Source organism: Myotis davidii, unplaced genomic scaffold (genome assembly GCF_000327345.1).
Source record: "Myotis davidii unplaced genomic scaffold, ASM32734v1 scaffold44, whole genome shotgun sequence".
NCBI lineage: Eukaryota > Metazoa > Chordata > Mammalia > Chiroptera > Vespertilionidae > Myotis > Myotis davidii.
In genome coordinates this window covers 225156-244351 of record NW_006299705.1, presented here as the reverse complement: position 1 = coordinate 244351, position 19196 = coordinate 225156, and the positions used below count along the sequence as shown (strand labels likewise).

The following is a 19196-nucleotide window of genomic DNA, read 5'->3' as shown; positions in this document are numbered from 1 at the left end:
ACTTTAGTCCCAAGAAGCTGCATCACAATCTCCTGGGGCTTTGTTTAAAAAATTAGATTCCTCTGATGTCACCTCAAACCTACAGAATTAGAATTACCTTCTAGGTGTGAGGTTAGGAATCTGAAGTTTTAAAGCCCCTCAGATGATTCATGTCCTCAACCAGGTTTATGAACCAGTACATGCCTATATTTGGAGTAGTGTAGGGTCCTCAATGTGTATGTACTCAGATCATCAAGGGTATTGTTTTCTTCAAACAAGAAGGCTATTTTAATACAAGTTTACATGTCATTTTCTGGGCATACGTCCACATTATCTGTACAGTTTTGTTAAATAAAGTATTTTTCAGATCCATTTTCCATATAGTCTTTGTTATGTATTTCCTGAGACCCTGAGTGACCGGCAAGAAAGCATCTTTTTTAGCACATCCCTTTGAACAAAATCTGAGCATCTGTGGGCCCCTCAGTGACACGTGAAGTGTGATTTTGGCTATTGAAGCCCATAGTCCAGAAGCCTGTGGTGCTGGCCCTCTGCAGGCCGCAGCTGCCCAGCTTTCCGGCCCTCCCTGCTCTGTGCAGTTTTCTACCTCATTCATCACGCCAGCACTATCATAGGAGGTGATTGGTCACACATTATATTTAGCAGCAAACCTCTCTCTGACTTGCAGTATGCAAATGTTATTCATCAGATGCTGGGCCAGCAGCTGTTGCCCTTTTGGAGGCCCCGGCCCTGATTTCACTTGGCTGAAGATGTCTGGATGTGAAGGATTAGAATAGAATCTTGAGTTACCACATACAGAAGCCAACCTAATCCAATGTTCAGTTCTACATTGTGCGCTCTGTGAAACCCACGAGGAAATGGAGGCCATTGTAATTAGGCCAGTAGACCCTGATCCTGCTTTTTTAAAGTTTAAATTTGAGGTAATTTGTTATAACGCCTGTCATCTCAACACAAGGGCCTCTATTATGAAGAGATTATAAAGATTTGGTATCATGGGTGTTGTTTAATAACATTCTGTGAGCAGGTAGATTTAACAATATTAGTTTGCCTTAGTGTGAAGAGGTTTTAGGGATATCCTTATGTATGTGTGTAGGGGGGGTCTCTAAACCATTCTTGAGTCACCTGGTGTTGATCCTTTCAAGACAGTTGTGAGAAAAGCTAATTACTTTTACATCATATTAGGTTTAGGGGATTTGCAAAGTTGCTTTCCCCAGCAGCTACTGAATCATTGCGACCATCACCTCCAGGAAAGAACAGAGGAAAAATTGGTTAAATGCACTGCATTAGGTCTTCAACAAATACTTGTCAGTTGTTTACCTCTGTCTCCTTATTACTTGATACTGATTTCTTCCACTAGGGAGTAAAAAAATAAAAATAAAATAAAAAATAGCCTTGGAAATCCAGTTATTTTTTTCTCCTTTCCTCTCTCCTCTCCATTCTTTTCTCCCTCCTTCCCTCTGTCACTCCCTTCCTTTTACCCATTTCTTTAGGTATTTATTGAGTACCTTTTATGGAAATGTTCTAGAGACTGAGAATTTGTCATGAGTTAAAGCCTTGCCTTCATGGATTTTACTTATAAACGTAAAAAAGAGGGAAAATAAGTAGATAAAAACACAGACCAGCTATGTAGGCATTTGCAAGTCATAGGAAATATTTTGGGTTTTATTCTAAGTGTGATTGAATGCTGTTGGTTGAGGGAAGAGAATGACAGGATGTGATTTATCTTTTAAAAGGCTGTGTAGAGGTTAAATTGTAAGTGTGGGGGTTAAGGTGAGTAGTCGGGAGGTGAGAGATATTGGTGGCTTAGCAGTGGTAGTGGTAAGAAATATATATAATTATATTTCAAAAATCTAGAGCCTATAAGAGTTGCTGACAGTTGGTTAAAACAGTGAGGTCAAGAATGACACCTGGATTTTTGGCCTGAGAAAGCCAGTGAATGTAGTGGACATTTACTGAGATGGGAAAGACTTGGGGGAAAAGCAGGTTTGGAGTGGAAGGCTGCAGAATAAAGAGGACATGTAATGTTTAGATACCTATTAGACACTCAAATGGAGATGTCACCTTTGAAGTTGGAAATACAAGTCTGGAGTTACAGACAGGAATCAGGTAAACATACAAGTGTGGAGTCAGTAATCTGTAGATGATGATTAGGGCTGTCAGAGAGAGTGTGTGGTGAAGAGAAGAGTCTACTGTTTAGACATTTAGGAGTCAAGAAGAGGCAGAGAACCTGCAAAGGAACCCAAGAGAGAGAGAAAAGAGTATTTTTCATGAAGGTCAACTATATTAAAGCTCATGAGCAGTCAGGTAAGAAGATGAGAATGAAGAATTAACCATTGGGTGTAACTATGTGGAGGTTGTCATTGGTGTTAGTGGAATGATGGAAACCAAAGTCTGATTTGAGAGAGATTAAGTGAGAGTAGAATTAAGGAAGTAGTCACAGTTGTCTAGGTATGACTCTTCGGTTGTCTTGCTGCTGAGAGGAGCAGAGCAAACAAGTAGCAGGAAGGAGAGATGAGGGAGATGTGTGGATTTTTTTGTTTGGTTGGTTGTGTAATAAAGTTTGCCCTTTGTAAAAAAAAAGGGGGGGGGGATGCAGAGTAAATGGGCACAGATGCTGATAGCCTGGTGACTTGATGGTAGGAGGATGAGGTTCTCTTTTGATTGCTTCTGTTTTATACTCACAAAAATAAGACCCATACTATACGTATGAGAAGACATGAAATAATGAATTTGGAGATTTATGTTGCCTAGGATTTCAGAAATTTTTAGACTCTGAAATAACAGTGTAATCTCAGGAATACCGAGTAGCCATGTGGATATTCTACTAAAAGAAACTGGAATAGGAGTAATTCAGGCTGAAAATCATTAAGTATAGCCAGGGTACCTTCTCTGATTTGTTTGGGGAATGTATAAAAGTTATTTGATAAATTCCAATTTAAAAAATTTTAATAGCTAATATATTTACCTGGTTCAGAATGCAAAAGGAATAAATATAAACAGTGAAGAGTCTTCTTCCCTTGGCCTCTTACCATCTAATTCCTTTCCCTGGAGTTTGTCAGTAATAATAATACTTCCTTGTGCCTCCTTTCAGAGCAACTTTATTGATGCATTTTTAAAAAACTAAATATATGTCATCATTTTAAAAATAACCCTACTGCAATTACATAAATCATTTTTATTTATTTATTTTTTTCTTTTGGAGGGAGGGGGAGAGGGAGGGAAGAACGTGTCCTTTGTGTCTACATAAATCATTTTTAAATATTTCTAATATTTGTTATCCTCTTTAATTTCTAAAAATAGCAAGAAAATGCATCTGTTTTAATCTTGGTTTCATAACGATGGCAGCCATGAGGCAGGAGTTGTATCTGTTAGGTTTTCCATAAGAAATATGCATATTTAACAGGTTCTTTTTTCTTCTTTGTCTTCACAGCTGATCTGGCATCTTTAATGGATAAAACATACGAGAAAAAGTTGCCTGTTAGTTCTTTAACAATATCACGGGTAAGAAAACGTAAATATATATATTTTCAAAGAAAAAAGTAGAAGAAATCAAGAAAGGCTTTTTATATGGATGAGGCTGTGTAAATAAAGAAGATCTTTCATAGGAAATATTTTTCCAGAGTATGGTATGTTTTTGTGGTTACTAATAGATATTTTATGGTGAAGTAGCAAATTTCCTTGACTGAAATAAAAGCTAATAAATGTATCAGGCTCTGATGTTAGTGGTCATTGTTATGTATCTGATTTTATTTTTCCAGGATATGGTATTCTGTTGTATAATATCATGATTTTTTTTTTAGTTGGTACACCCATCAGAGGAATAGTATTTACTTGTTAGTATTGGAAGTATTTTTGTTAGCTGAGAAAGTCTGTAAAAGAATGTATATTAATGTCCATGTTAAACTGCTGCAGAGCAGTGGAGGAGAGAATAATATTAGGCTAGGAACCAGGAATAGTAATTGATAGTAACCATTACTGAACACTTTCTATGCCATCTATTGTACTAGTTTCTTCACATATATTATCTTATATATTAAGATAAGAAAGAAGCATTATTATCTCCATTTTACATGCAAGATTCAAGTTGATAAATTTCTCAAGTTCACACAGGTCATAAGTGGAAAAATTGGGCTTCAAACCCAGTTCTCTGTGACACCAAACTTCTTTTCCTTCAAATAATAACTGATTTTGTCTTTATCGTGAATTAACTTTGTGACATTGGGCTATTGGCCCCCTCTCATTTTCCTCATTTCCAACCTGAGGACAATAGTATTTTCCTTGCAGGGCTGATGTGATGCTAAAATGAGCTTTCAGTTGTGAAAGCTCTTTATAGAAATTAATAGCACCATAAAATTCAAGGTTACTGTTAAAGCTAGAAGAGGAAAAAGAAAGAAACTGTCATTATTTTTAGTCTGGTTTCTTTCTTTTTGTCTCTTGATTTTATCCTTTAAGTAGGGGAAGAGTTTAACTAGGTCGTAACAAATTTTATAGACTCATAATGTTCAGATTGAAGGGTAACAGAGAGGTCATTGGTTCATATGAAGGATAAAATCTCTGTTGCCATAATACCTGGTATTTGTTTAGGCAGCACTGCAGAATTTTAAAAACTTTCGCATCCATTTTCTTTTTGGAGCTGCAGACCATTGGAAGCAGGTGCCTTCATTCTATTTATGCAGATGGAGCACCTGAGTTCCAGAGGGGCTGTGCCATCTGTTTATGCCATACAGCAAGCAGTCAGGAGAGCTAGCTCTCAACTGCAGTCCTGTGTTTGCACCAGTTTATCCGCCCCTTAATGAGATTCCTAAATCAAATCCATAAGTCAGAGGCATTTTGAGAAACTCTCCCCCTTCTTATTCTCCTCTCCCTCATTCTGAGGTTTTAATTATATTCACAACATGTCTTCTACTCCATCTCTTTGCCTCTGAGTCTCTACTTTAGGGTAGAATCTATCCTTGGAATAGCTCTTTCTATTTCTTTATTTAATTTAGAATTAAGGAGCATACTCATAGATTTTTATGGTTCAAAAGGAGACTTTGTTGGTTGGCTGTTCCATAGCAGAATTTAAGTCAGAGTAAGAAAAATGGTTCCAAGATTGAGTTCTCTAAATTTAGATTTTTATCTCTTGAGCATATTTTTTTAGCCATTAGAGTCTTTAACCTTTCAGATATGTGTTCCCATGTATTTGGTGCTCAGAACATAGAAAATATTAGAGTTTAAAGATAAAGGGGAATATCAATGACTAATTATAAATTTATAGTATAGTATAGTATAGTATAGTATAGTATAGTATAGTGTAGTGTAGTATAGTATAAAGAGGAGTGGTCTCTTGTTCTGAGCAAGGTTCATGTTTGATTTCCAGTTTTTCTGATCAAGGTAGTTTTATACAAAGAAAAAGAGAAGACATGGTGTGTGTTTTTATTGCATTAGCACAGAGGGATTTCAATAAAATGAATGTTTTATCTTTTTTAAGGTTAGCATGTGAATTAAGCCCAATATATGGCATAATTTGTATTCATTCAAAGGTTTCTATTTTTGTCTTAGTTTGTGGACAACATTTCATCTCGAGAAGAGATAGATCATGCAGAATATTACCTTTACAAGTAAGTTTTCTATTTCATTGGCTATATACTTTCCTATTTCACACCTCTTTTTGACACAAAAGGTGGTATGTATTATATATACTGTTCAACACCTTGCTGTTTCTATTTCTGTTTTGGAGATCTTTTCCTATCAGTATATAGAGAGCTTTTTCATTTTTTATATCTGTATGATATTCCATACTATGATTATATCATTTAAACCACTTCCCTATTGATGGATCTTTAGATTGAGCACTCTCTCTCTTTTTATATTATATATAATGTAAAAATAACCTTACACATATGTAATTTTGCACATAATTCTCATAAATGTTTACACTTGTAATTTTAATAGCTGTTTCCAAATTGTTTCCTTTGGAGGTTTTATCAGTTTACATTCTTACCAGCAGTGTATGAGAGAGGCCTGTTTTACAACTTGGCCAATATGAGTATTTTCACACTTTGGGATTTTTTTTCTTAATCTGAAAGATGAAAAATTATATATTTATCTCTTCTCTTTTTTTATTCACTGCAAAATATACTCTATGCACTATTTGGCCTCTACTATTAATTAATACCATATTTTAAAAAAATTTTCTACATCACCACAGTTAACTTCATTCTTTTTCTTAGCGGTAAGCAACTGTACTGTGAACTGTATACAGATACACTCACGCATGTGTACAAAGAAGCTTGTTCAGTGCAGCACCATCTATAGCAGCAGAAGACCACAGTGACCTAAAGCTCATTAAATAATTGGCCAAATAAATTATGACTTATCCTTATAGTTGATGTTCCACCTATCAAATATCTGTCAGAATGGTACCATACAACTAACTTTTTATACTGTTTTCTTGTTGTGGTTTCAAAAATCTGATTTATGATTTGTTCCAATTCCTGGGTTTCAAAAATAGCCTCAGATTGAAATTTAAAGTGTTTCCAGTAAGTATTACATTAGAATTCCCATTTGATCTTACTTTGTTTTGATTAAGAAAGTTTCAGTTATTTTTATCTGGGTGCATTTTTAAAAGCTTTCATGAACATGTATTCAATTTTCTTTTACTTGCTTTTAAAAATAGTAATGAGGCTTCTTTTTTTCTTTCTGAATTGGGTGAATTCTACCACCTTTTTGGTGTTTTCAGTTTAAATATAAATCTCATGTAGGTTAGATTTTACACTATAAAAACCTTTATTTTAAATCTAAGATTGCCTTTAACAATGTCCTGAGTTTAAATTATAGGTCCTGAAATCATAATTGCAAATGCCTTCCTACCCTTCATTAAGATAAATATAAATAGCCTGGCTGGCGTGGCTCAGTGATTGAGAGTCAACCTATGAAACAGTAGGTCACCAGTTTGATTCCTGGTCAGGGCACATGCCTGGGTTATGGGCTTGATCCCCAGTAGGGAATGTGCAGGAGGCAGCCAATCAATCATTCTCTCTCATCATTGATGTTTCTCTCTCTCTATCCCTCTCCTTCTCTCCCTTCCTCTCTGAAATCAATAAAAATATATTTAAAAAGAAAAAAGATAAACATAAATGAATGCTGTGAGGACAGCAAGTCTGTCTTTCTTTAGTGGTTCTTGGCCTGTGGGGCTCCTTTGATAGTTATTTTTGCCTGTGGTGAAAGATGTATTTGGGCTGGCATCTGCCCTGTTCTCATCCTTTTGCTTTGCTTATGACAAAATGTAGAAAATAGTTTCAACTTATAAATAGAAAAAATTAGAAATCCATCCCATAGGACACAGTGCCATAGTCTTAAAAGAAATATGTCTCAAATTTTCTTCTCTCCCAAAGTATGTCTGTAACATATAACTGATTTCAGTGATTCAACAAGTATTTACTGAGCACATCTTAGTGCAGTGATGGTGAACCTATGACACGCATGTCAGAGGTGACATGCTAACTCATTTTTTTGGTTGATTTTTCTGTGTTAAATGGCATTTAAATATATAAAATAAATATCAAAAATATAAGTCTTTGTTTTACTATGGTTGCAAATATCAAAAAATTTCTATATGTGACACGGCACCAGAGTTAAGTTAGGGTTTTTCAAAATGCTGACACGCCAAGCTCAAAAGGTTCGCCATCACTGTCTTAGTGGGTGCCCAGTCTCTGTCCAAAGTGCTGGACATAGATACAGTGGTGAATAAATGTGACCTTGTTCCTGTCCTTATACATTGAAATTTAACTGAGAAATTTGTCCTACTTTTTTTTTTTTAAATATATTTCATTGATTTCTCACAGAGAGGAAGGGAGAGAGATAGTCAGAAACATTGATGAGAGAGAAACATCAATCAGCTGCCTCCTGCACACCCCCCACTGGGGATGTGCCAGCAACCAAGGCACATGCCCTTGACAGGAATCGAACCTGGGACCCTTCAGTCCGCAGGCTGACGCTCTATCCACTGAGCCAAACCGGTTAGAGCTGTCCTACTTTTAAGATCTTCCATGATTACGTCTTCACACGATGCCCAGTTTTATGTGGTCTGGAGTATTACTAAAAGTTTCATAAAATCTCTATTTCCTCTTTTCATATAAGTCATACAGAAGACTTTTGTCTATCTTAAATCTGAGCCACTGTTTTTCATCCTATCCTTTGCTTAATTAAAACAATGTTCTAACTATGACATCACTTTTTCATTTCTGTTCTTTCTCTTCCCTTACATTACTAAGAAAATTCCCTCTCTTTTTAAGCTTATTTTTTTAAAAAAAGAAACATTTTTATGACTTCTTAAGATGACTGTTATGTACATATATGAGACTAAGTGGAACTCTATAAAGTTGTATCCAAATGTAGATAAAGTCACAGTTATGAACTCTTGGGGTTTATCTCCATTGATTGAAATTAGGAGTGTTAATCCTGAAGACACCAAGGGCCTGCAGTATTCCTACCTGTTGGGTTTTCAGCATGAATCGTTGTGATGCCAACATCCATCCCTACATGGGATGACTTTATACACCTCAGAGTCAACTTAAAATCACAGGACTAGGGTGAGGAAATATAAAAGCACTTTCCTAATCCTACAACTAATAGCTTTTTGCTGATCTGCCTTAAGGATTTCTCATTCCCTAGGCAGTACCATCTTGAAGGGAAGGCCCACAGCAGGACTTTTGGCTGCTACCTCTATCATTAGCGCAACTCTTACCCTGCCTCAGCCTGTAGAGACAGGCACTGCATGCCGAGTGTAACTGCTGCATCATCTCACCTTCCAGTGATCAAATATCCACAATGGTTATGTAAAGAGCATTAGAGCCAAAGAGGTTTGGAAACCTCGCGGGATCCATGGAGAGCTGATTGAGCCTCTGCCATTGTATATCAGGTGCACAGGTAAGCAGCTCCAAGTTTCAACAATTCAGGATGCTGCTGGCAGATGCCAGCTTGTCCTGTCACCCCAAGACAGATGATCAGCCTTTGAATCTCCTGAAGTGCACAGGTTTCAAAGTTTACGGGCTTCAACATGTAAGAGTCCCAGGGATCTTCTAAGGAGAGTTAGAAAGGCCGCTCACTAGACAGCAGGAGGGAGAATAAATATCTGATCATCCCTGTTTTGGCTGTGCTGTTCTCTGGAGGACCCACAAATCTATGATCAACCTCTGTCCTGCCGTATACAAATAAAGCATGGAAACAGACACCAAGAAAAGGGAAATGATCCTTTAAACAAAAGAATAATATGAACTAAAGATTATTAAGGCAGTTAATACCAGAAACTATACAGGTTGACGATTTTAAAAAAAACGCCTGATAATACTCTACACAATCTAAAGGGAAAATAAACCAAGAGTAAAGATGGTTAAAAACAGTAAAAAGTCTAAATTAAAGTAAAATAAACAAAATGTAAAAGCTACAAAATAAAATAGGCATGCTGAGAACTGTTGGGCTTTATTAACAAAATAAAGAAAACATGATTGAAATAAGAGAATAAAAATATAATAAATAAATAAAACAAGATAAGAAGGATCCGATCCAGGAACTTCATAAAATATGTATAGGTATGACTAAGAGGGTGGGAAATAAATAAGGCATGTTTCTGCATAGATAAATAATAAAAAGTAAGGAAACTGAGGGAAGGGATTTCATGGAGACCAGAGTATAGAGCATGATAGAGCAGAAGAAAATCAAAATTAAGAGATAAGAGGAAATCCCATACATTTCTTGTTTGTTTTCTAAGAACCATGATTTTAGCTTTTTCTCCACAAAAATCCCCTTTTGGGATCTGTCACCTTGAAGTCAATGTTATCTAGAGTTTTCCCTCATCATTTGTGGAGAGCATCACTTTCCTGGACCACCTAGTCAGTAGTTCAGAGCTCAGCATGTCCCAAGTCCATGTGTGCTACCCACATGCAGGCAGATGAGCCCTAAGGCAGGCTCTGTGTCTCCCTTTTCAGGAGATAAAACTGCATGTCATCAGTAAAATGTAGCATCAAGAAAAGCCATTATGTTTATGGTTATAACAAGCTTTAACAAATCCTGTAAGAGTATTTGATTATTGCACTAAGAGAATGCAAACTCAAGCCATAAAAATTCCTTCTTGTGGTATCCTTCTCTTCACCGAGAATGCTTGCAAATTACATTTTTAAAGGCTTATTTATACTTTCAAATCATTTTGGGACTATGGCAATTCAGAGATGCATGAAATTAAATGTGTTCCTCTTACTATCAGAGCATCAGTAATCAGGACCCATAATTTTATCTGCAATATAATGGCCATTCCTGACGGATCAGTGATAGAAACAGATATAACATTTTATTTTAAGAATGTAACTTTTTTTTTGAGTAACCTTTTGGTTTTTAGCTGAATTAATTGTCATGCAATAAAAAAAGATGGTTGCTGAGCTCCATGAGGTCTGTTTTTCTCAGAATACAGCTCTGTGTTGTCATGGAGAGTAGCATGCCACCCATTAATGAGAGGAAGTCAAGGTTGCGTTGCAGGATGTGTGCTGCCAATACATTCATCTACACTATACTTGGGCCTCAGGCATCTTTCATCAGTTGCTTAACTGACCTGGCAGATATGAGGCATCCCTGGTTGGGGACGGATGGCAGGTCAGGAACAGCTGGGGTGAGGCAGATGGCAGCCTGCATGTCTCCAGGTCCTGGTTGGCAGCCAGCCTAAAAAGGAAGGACCAAAATAGCTTCCTTTTTCAATAAGCAAAAACATTCTGATGCTTCCTTAGAAGGTGAGTGTACCACACTGGGCCTATGTTATAAGAACCCATGTCTGACTAGAAAGATAGGAAGAAGGGATTTATTAGGATGGAACAACATTCATGAGTTTAAGCAGTAGTAATTTTCCTTTGAGGACATAGAGATTGTATGTTATAGCAATAAGAGGAAATGAAATTTTTTTCTATTAGCATATTGCCAGGGCTCATTATGTTTGAACATTATTAAGAAAAGCATAAGAGCCTAGGGGAGGTAAATGACTCTTAGAGCATTTTTTGGAAAGTTTAATATTGCCAAGTGCTTTATTTAGTACTTAGTTGCTGATCTTACCTGGGGCCTGGGAGAGGTTCTTATTGTTAATGTGCATTAGAGAATAGCTGAATGTCGGGTATTGTCCACGCCTTGTCAAAGACTCCTTGGAGCTTTGTGATGAGAGTTAGGATGAGAACCCTCAGCCTCTAAGCCTTTAGACTTTGTACTTCTCTCCCCACTGATCTCATTTCATCCTGGAGCCTGGCCGTGGAAGACATGAAGGGGAGTAGGGGTTACCTTCAGGGTATTCTTCTGTCTTTAGTTCTCACATTCCACCTGCCTTTCCCAGAGTGACCTCACGCCTTAGATAGTTACTCTCTTTTACTCCTCCAATGTGATGAATGAGTCCCTGAAGGTTCTTCTTCTAGGAGTCCATAGCAGTCCATGCTGCTAGAAACATCTATGTACAAGTAGGGACATATGTTTTTATTGGAGTGGAGGGTAAATATCTAGGAGTGGAATGGCTGGAGTGGTTGTACTACTTTACAATCCCAACAACAGCTCCAATTCCTCCACATTTTCGCCAACACATTTAGCCATGCTAATAGAGTTTAGTGGTATCTCCTTGTGATTTTAATTTCATTTGCCTAATGACTAATAATGTTGAGCATTTTTTTCATGTGCTTGTCTGCCATCCATATACCTCCATTGATGGAGTATCCGTATAAATCTTTTGCCTTTTTTTAATTGTTGAGTGTTTGTTTTTTTACTGAGTTTTGGTAATTCTTTTTCTTATAGTCATGTCTGTTTATTCAGTTAACAGTGTTTTTCAAAGCAGTTTTTATTTTTTATGGAAGTACAATTTGTCAATTTTTTTTAGTGGATTGTGATGTCAACAAAGAAGTTTTTGCCTAATCCAGCACCACAAAGATTTTTCTCCTGTGTTTTGTTTTAGAAGTGTCATAGTTTTAGGTTTTACAGTTCAAACTAGCATCAACAGGATTAATGATGGGTTGAATATAAAATAAAGATAGAAAACAGGAGGGTCAAAAATGAACTAAAGCCCTGACTGGTTTGGCTCAGTGGATAGAGCGTTGGCCTGCGGACTCAAGGGTCCCGGGTTCGATTCTGGTCAAGGGCATGTACCTTGGCTGTGGGCACATCCCCACTGGGGGGCATGCAGGAGGCGGCTGATCGATATCTCTCTCTCATCAATGTTTCTAACTCTCTATCCCTTTCCCTTCCTCTCTGTAAAAAAAATCAATAAAATATTAAAAAGAAAAAGAAAAAAAATGAACTGAAAATTGAACCTCAGTTAATGAGAAAATGGCTAGTCCATTGATAGAAGTAGTGAATTGGAAGTAGATTTAGAAGACAGTAAGAGGGTGGTTTTTCTTTCTTTTTCTTTTCATTATACATATACAGGGTTATTTCTTTTTTGTTTTTATTTCTTTTTTCTTTTTTTTATAATTTATTGGGGTGACATTGGTTAATAAGATCACATGGGTTTCAAATATCCATTTCTATATCTGACCTGTATATTGTATTATGTGCCCACCACCCAAAGTCCAATCATCTTTCATCACCATATATTTGGCCCCTTTTACCCTTTACTATGCCCCCACCACCTTCCTGCTGGTAACCACTGATGAGCTTCAGTTTTATATCCCACATATGAGTGAAATCATATGGTTCTTAAATTTTTCTGACTGACTTATTTTGCTCAGCATAATAATCAAACTACCACCTCACACCTGTTAGAATGGCTATTATCAACATACAGGTTTAGTTCTAAGTTTGCTGCATCACATCTCATGCCTATTGACCACATTTGAACTGTTTGAGAGGAACTGGCCCCAGACCTTCGGAGAAAGAATAGCTGCCAAAACTTGGCTGTATTAGAGTCTTCCTGCTGTCTTGCCCTGTCTGGGAAATTTTAGACTAGGTGGTCTCTGAAGTTCTCCTGACTTTCAGAATCTGTGAAATTGAGACTTGGGAAGACTAAGCAGTTTTCTTAGAGCCTTGGGACAAGTCCAAGCTTCATCAGGATGAAGGCCTGGCTTCGAGTTCAGAGGCTTATCATCTAGACCAGTGTATCACTGTGCCAGCCCTTTCCCTAATGCCGTCTAGTTAATAAACCAGAAGATGTAGACTCAGTGAAGAATGAAATACCTCATAACAAAGTGACATGAAATTAATTAAACCTAGAAAAAACCTTGCGTACATAGAGATTCAGCATTAAAATACATAATCATTCAAATTTGGATGGGAGAGAAGAATTGGGTAACCTGGATTTTGGGACCATTTGAGTTCCCACTTTGATCTGTAACTTGGAACCAGTTAATAAACTCTCTGGACACCAGTCTCCTTAGATGAGCCAATGATCTTGGATGTCTCCCAAGGCGCCTTAAGTATCTATAATACTGTGTTTCTCATTCTCTGATACAGAAGCTAGACTTTATCACCAGAAGCCTCAACTTTGAAAGCATGAGTTTCTGGACTTTGTTTAGTTTCTCACTAAGAACTTTATGGACATAAACAGTAGAATTGAAGTTTCAGCCACATTAACTATGAATATCAAAAGAAAAACTAATAGATGTTACCAGTCTTGGGACTTAAGAAGATTTGAGAGCTTAAATAGTTCCATTTTAATAACTGCAGAACCCTTTGTGGATTAAAGCTAAAAAAACCCCTCCAGTTTCATATAAAAAGATATATCCCAAGTTTGTTTTTTTCCACAGTATAAACTCCTTTGATTCAAAATTCCTATTACTGGCTGTTTCTCTACCTGTGAAATCATAATAAAGGTGCCAGGAATTAGAGCTGTAGGACAGAGAGAAAGGCCTGACTGAATATATTGCTTTATATTTATGAAGGAGACTTCAGTAGGGTTTTGCATGTAAGGCTGTTCGATTTGACGATAATTAAGAGATCTTTTCAGGAGCTGTGCAACATTTAAGGGAAAGTAGATAAACAGAAGCTTCAAGAAGAGATTTGTGGGAACAGATGTTTCCGCTGTTTGCATCATCAGTTTTGAGGCCACTGGCAAATAAATTCCAGAGTATTTCCAGATGCTGTGTGTCTAGGCAAGAGGACAGTTGAGGAGCTAGAAGTATTTGATGTGAATTCTCCTTAGTAGTCCTGGCAGCTATCATTTCCAAGATAGATTTTCAGTTATGTTTGTTTTTACAAGACAGATTTTGTATTTTTGAGCTCTATTCTGTTCTTTTTCATAGTAATGCTGGTTTTAAGACAAATGGGATCACCAGTTACATAGCTAGTAATGAGCAAGGCTGAGACTTAAAACCAGGTCTTTCAACTCCAAGCCATTACAGCACTTGTTTATCACCCACTAGCTCAGTGACAGATGCTACCAAGAGGTGAAACTCAAATTGTTCATTAGTCTTCATTGATAAAAGCCTAGGAAGAATTTTAAGAGGAAGAACACGGAAATATTTGTTAAAATAATAATTTTGTGGGTTTTTGTACGTATAGATTATTATAGTTGTCCATTTACTGACTTAATAGCAGGTAACAACAGTTAACATGTATGGCACATTTACACAGTGCCTTCAGCTCTAGCCAGAATGGACTGCTGTTCTCTGAATGTGCCCATGCTTTCTTTGCCCATGCTCTTTCCTCCCCACCCTCCAATCTTCTTCTAATAGAGTGCAACCTGTCTTGTAAGGCCTGTCCCAAATTCTGCCACATCCATAAACTTGCCCTGACTTTCACTATTTGGATATGCTCTCTGACCCCCTTCTACAGAATTTACTTTAATCTATTCAGGAGTGCTTAGTTTTTTGGGTTTTTTTTGACTAATTAAAAAGTTGCTGGTGTTTTTATTTTTACTTGATAAGTATATTATGGTAGATAAAAGCATGGGCAATGGAGCCAGTCTACCTACATTTGAATCCTAGATTTGCCATCTATTAGCTGTATGGTTTAGTTACTTATATTCTCTGTCCCTCAGTTTCCTCATTTATAAATTGGGAATTAAAAATCTGCCTATGCTTTAGGATAGCTATGCGACTTAAAAAAAATAATACTTAATGCCTTAGAATAGCCTTCGGTCAAAGATAGTCAATGCTCAAGAAATTTTAGCTTTAATGTTGGCTGTAATAGATGTAACATCTTGAAGAACAAGGACTATCCCTTTCCCATATTTCTCTCTTTACGGAAAATGTACTTTAAGCTCCAGTTTTGGTTTCTAAGACTGCTAGTCCCCAATTGTCTCCACCACCCTCACCCAAAGGGTATCAAGGTACAAAGATTATCGGGACTCAGAGATGGAGAAAAATAGATGTTTATGAGCACTAATAGGTCAACTCCCAGATGAAAAGGATATCACAGTTTGGCGGAAGCTGCCTGGCCCTAAAAGGTAACTAATTGAAGGTCTCATGTATACTCATATTCCTAAACTTGCAGCAGCGAAAATCCAGCAGGGGGCAGCAGCAAGTCATCTGCTTCCCATCTGTGGAGAAAGGAAGAAACCAAAAGAAGGTGCTTCCCAGTTAGGAAAACCTACACCTAAACTGATCTCTCTTTTTAAAAAAAACCAAAAAACAAAACTTGACATGTTCATTAATTAAACTATCACGTAAATTTTAAAAAGTGCATAGAAAATAAACATGTTTAAAAACTCCTCTTTTTTTACAACTATGTACACTTTTTACTTTTACATTCAGTCTTTCGTAGAGAGCTTTCAGCATTATTATTTTTTGAACTATTAAAGTTATTTTCCTTCATCCCTGTCACAGGGAGTTAACACTGATGGACTTTAGACACATTTTTTTCCCTTTTTTTTTTTTTCCTTTTTTATGGAGGAGGTGAGTGCCCCCAGGGAAAATGTGTAGTGTGAGAAAACAAGTTCTAAGGCAGGACCTTGCAGCCTGCCAGTATTTAAAGTGGAGGAAGAGGAATTGTCAAAAATTATTTTTTTGCTCAGCCAGTGTTACTCAGTGGTTGAGCATCAACCTAGGAGGTCACAGTTCGATTCCTGGTCAGGGCATATGCCTGGGATCCATAGGAGAGGGTGTGCAGCTGATCAGTGATTCTCTCTCATCATTGATGTTTCTATTGCTCCCTCTCCTTTCCTGTCTAAAATCAATAAAAATATATGTATAAAAATTAGAAAAGAATAAAAATTATTTTTGCTTATGAAAAAGTTAACTACATACTTCCCCTCCCCCTCCAACTTATAAAGGAAACATTGCTCACTTTTTAGTGTTTTACTGCCAGCTCTTTTACTACATATTGCCATTTTGTTTGTTTTAAACTATTTGACACTAACTCTCAGATTTCATCTATAAATTCAATGCAATTCCAACCCAAATCTCAGCAGAACTTTTTGTGGGATCTTTGTAAAATTCAAATGAAAGAGTAAATGGCCAAGAATAACTAAGTTAGTTTTAAGAAGACTAAGATAAAGTGATAGGTTTACCAGATAGATAATAAGACTTAGAAAGCTACAGTAAATAAAATGAGTTGTTGGCTTAGACAAACAGACTAGTGGAATAGAACAGAGAGAGCCCAGAAATGAATCTATACACATATGAAAACTTAGATGTTTTACATAGTTACAAAGGAGGAAAGAATAGATTAGTTAATAAATGGTACATGGGCAATTGATTATATGTATGGAAAAAAATTAATTTCTACTTCAAAACACTCAGGCATTTGCACATTTTTAAAAGTAGATTAAAAACTTACATGGAAAAAGTAAAGCCTAAAACTTTTAGAAAGAAATATAGGAGAATATTTAAAATTGTACTAGAGGCCCAGTGCACGAATTCATGTACAGGTGGGGTCTGGCCAGCCTGCCCCAATGGGAGAGGGAGGGGCCATGAGAGGTTGGCTGCCCCCACCCCTTATTGGGGGGGGACCAACGGGGGAGGGGCCACGGTGGTTTCGGGGGGAGGGGGAGCGATTGGGGCCCGGATCAGGCCGGTTGGCCACCACAGTGTGCCTCATAGCAACCGGTCATTCTGGCATTCCAGTCACTTGGCTTTTATATATATAGACTATAGGCCGAGTGCACAAAAATTTGTGCACTCAGGGGGGTCCCTCAGCCCGGCTTATGCCCTCTTGCAGCCTGGGACCCCTCAGAGGATGTCCACCTGCCGGCTTAGGCCCGCTCCCTGGGGAATCGGGCCCAAGCTGGCAGTCAGACATCCCCCTAGCAGCCTGGGAGCCCTCAGGGGATGTCCGACTAAGCTGCATCAGACATCCTTAGCACTGCTGAGGAGGCAGGAGGGGCTCCCACCACCACTGCTGTGCTCACAGCCATCAGCCCAGCTTGTGACTGAGCAGAACTCCCCCTGTGACATGCCTGGCCAGCCTGGGTGAGGGGCTGATGGCTGTTTGGCGCTGCCCAAACCCCCTTCAGGGTGGGGGTCCCTACTGTGGTGTCTGGCCAGCATGGGTGAGGGGCTAATGGCTGTTTTTAGACTGACCAGGCCCACCGAAGACCGAAGCTCCCAGCCTTTCCTGTTTTTCTTTTTGTTTTTAATTCGCTCCAGCTCCGTGGCCATGGCGGCTGGAAGCAGGTATCTGGGGTTTATTTACCTTCTATAATTGAAACTTTGTTGCCTTGAGAGGAGGCAGCAGCTGGCTGGGAAGTTTGGCTTCTTCCATCATTGGGGCAACCAAGCCTCCTGCTTGCTCCAGCTCCATGGCTGCCAGCCACCATCTTGGTTGCATACAGTCGCTCTGATTGACTGGTGGGCGTGGCTTACGGTGTAGCGAGGGTACGGTCACTTTGCATGTTTGTCTATTAGGTAAGATGAGATGTGAGCTATTAATAACTAGAATACATCTGTAGATCAGTAGGGCAAGAGGATAATCCAATAGAAAAATGGATAGAAGATATGAATCAGCAACCCACAGAATAAAAAACAGAATGGCCAGAAATGTATGAAAAGGTGGTCTCTCTCACTAGTGATCAGATAAGTTGCAGTAGAAAATGCTACGTGGGCCTAGCCAATTTGGCTCAGTGGATAGAGCATCGGCCCTCAGACTGAAGGTCACGGGTTTGATTCTGGGCACATATCTTGGTTGCAGGCTTGATCCCTAGCAACCCCAGGCCCTGGGGCGCATGTGGGAAGCAACCAATCCATGTGTCTCTGTCACATCAATGTTTCTCTCTGTGTGTCTCTCCCCCTCCCACTCTCTCTAAAAATCAATGGAAAAATATCCTCAAGTGAGGATTAACAACAACAAAAAGCTACATGTTTTCACATTTATCAGATACAAAAATGAAAAGTTTTGACCGTTATAAGCCCTGGCTAGTGGCTCAGTTGGTTCAGTCGTCATCCTGTTCACCCCGAAAAAAAAGAGATTACATGTTTGATCCCCTGACAGGTCATGTATGGGAGGCAACCAATCGATTTTTCTCTCTCTCCCTCCCTCTCCTTCTCCCTCTCAAAAATCAGTACAAACATATCCTTGGTGAGGATTAAAAAAAAAAAGTCTTATAATTATGGCAAAGAAGAGAAGCCGCAGGAACCTGGATATACAACTAGTGGGAGTTGGAAGTTGTATTGCCACCTTAAAGAACAGACTGACATATGAAGCGAAAGTGAGGATGGGCCTAGTGTTCTACTCAGTATTCTACTCCTAGATAGATACTTAAAAAACCCGTGGCATGTACAAGGATTAAGTTATAAGAATACTCATTGTAGCATTGTTCATAATAGTAAAAACTAGAAGTACCTGAAAAATGTGCAACAGGCAAATAGACAGTGTGACGGACTCATACAATGGACTACCATACAGTAGCGAGAAAGAATGAGCGAACTAAAGCTATACATACCAACATGGTTATTTCAAAAACATAATGAGTAAAAAAAGCATGGAGAAGAATCATTGTACAATATGTTACCATTTATGTAGTTGGAAAATGTGTAAAGCTTATGTTTATAGGAATACATGTGTAACGTGTAAAAACATGCCCAAGAATGATAAACAAAAAATTCAGTATATTATTTGCCTGTGAAAAGCAGTGAGAGTAGGAATAGGATAACGGTATATGTATATGTATCTGTATATATATATAAGCTTCAACTGTATCTATAATGTTTTGTTTTGTTTAAAAAGAAAGTCTGAAGTATGTATGACACATTAGAATTTGATGAAGGTAGGTAGTTGGGTACTTTCCTGAATGTTTAAATTCTTTATAATGTTTTCATCCCTTTTCCCAT

The 19196-nt window shown here is 37.9% G+C and overlaps 1 protein-coding gene across 3 annotated transcripts in view; it reads left to right on the top strand.

Moving 5' to 3' along the window:
• The window catches only part of MRPS27 (mitochondrial ribosomal protein S27), a 77094-nt gene that overhangs the window by 12140 nt on the left and 45758 nt on the right, over window positions 1–19196 (top strand). Inside the window, exons 1-3 of one of the 3 annotated variants that reach the window (XM_006775426.2) lie at window positions 840–917; window positions 3428–3498; window positions 5539–5597. In XM_006775426.2, the coding sequence (XP_006775489.1) occupies window positions 3445–3498; window positions 5539–5597 (113 nt within the window). In that variant the 5' untranslated portion in view covers window positions 840–917; window positions 3428–3444. Of the gene's footprint in view, window positions 1–839; window positions 918–3427; window positions 3499–3533; window positions 3624–5538; window positions 5598–19196 lie in introns of those variants that run through there. The other 2 variants (XM_006775425.2, XM_015571663.1) reach the window with 2 other exon arrangements.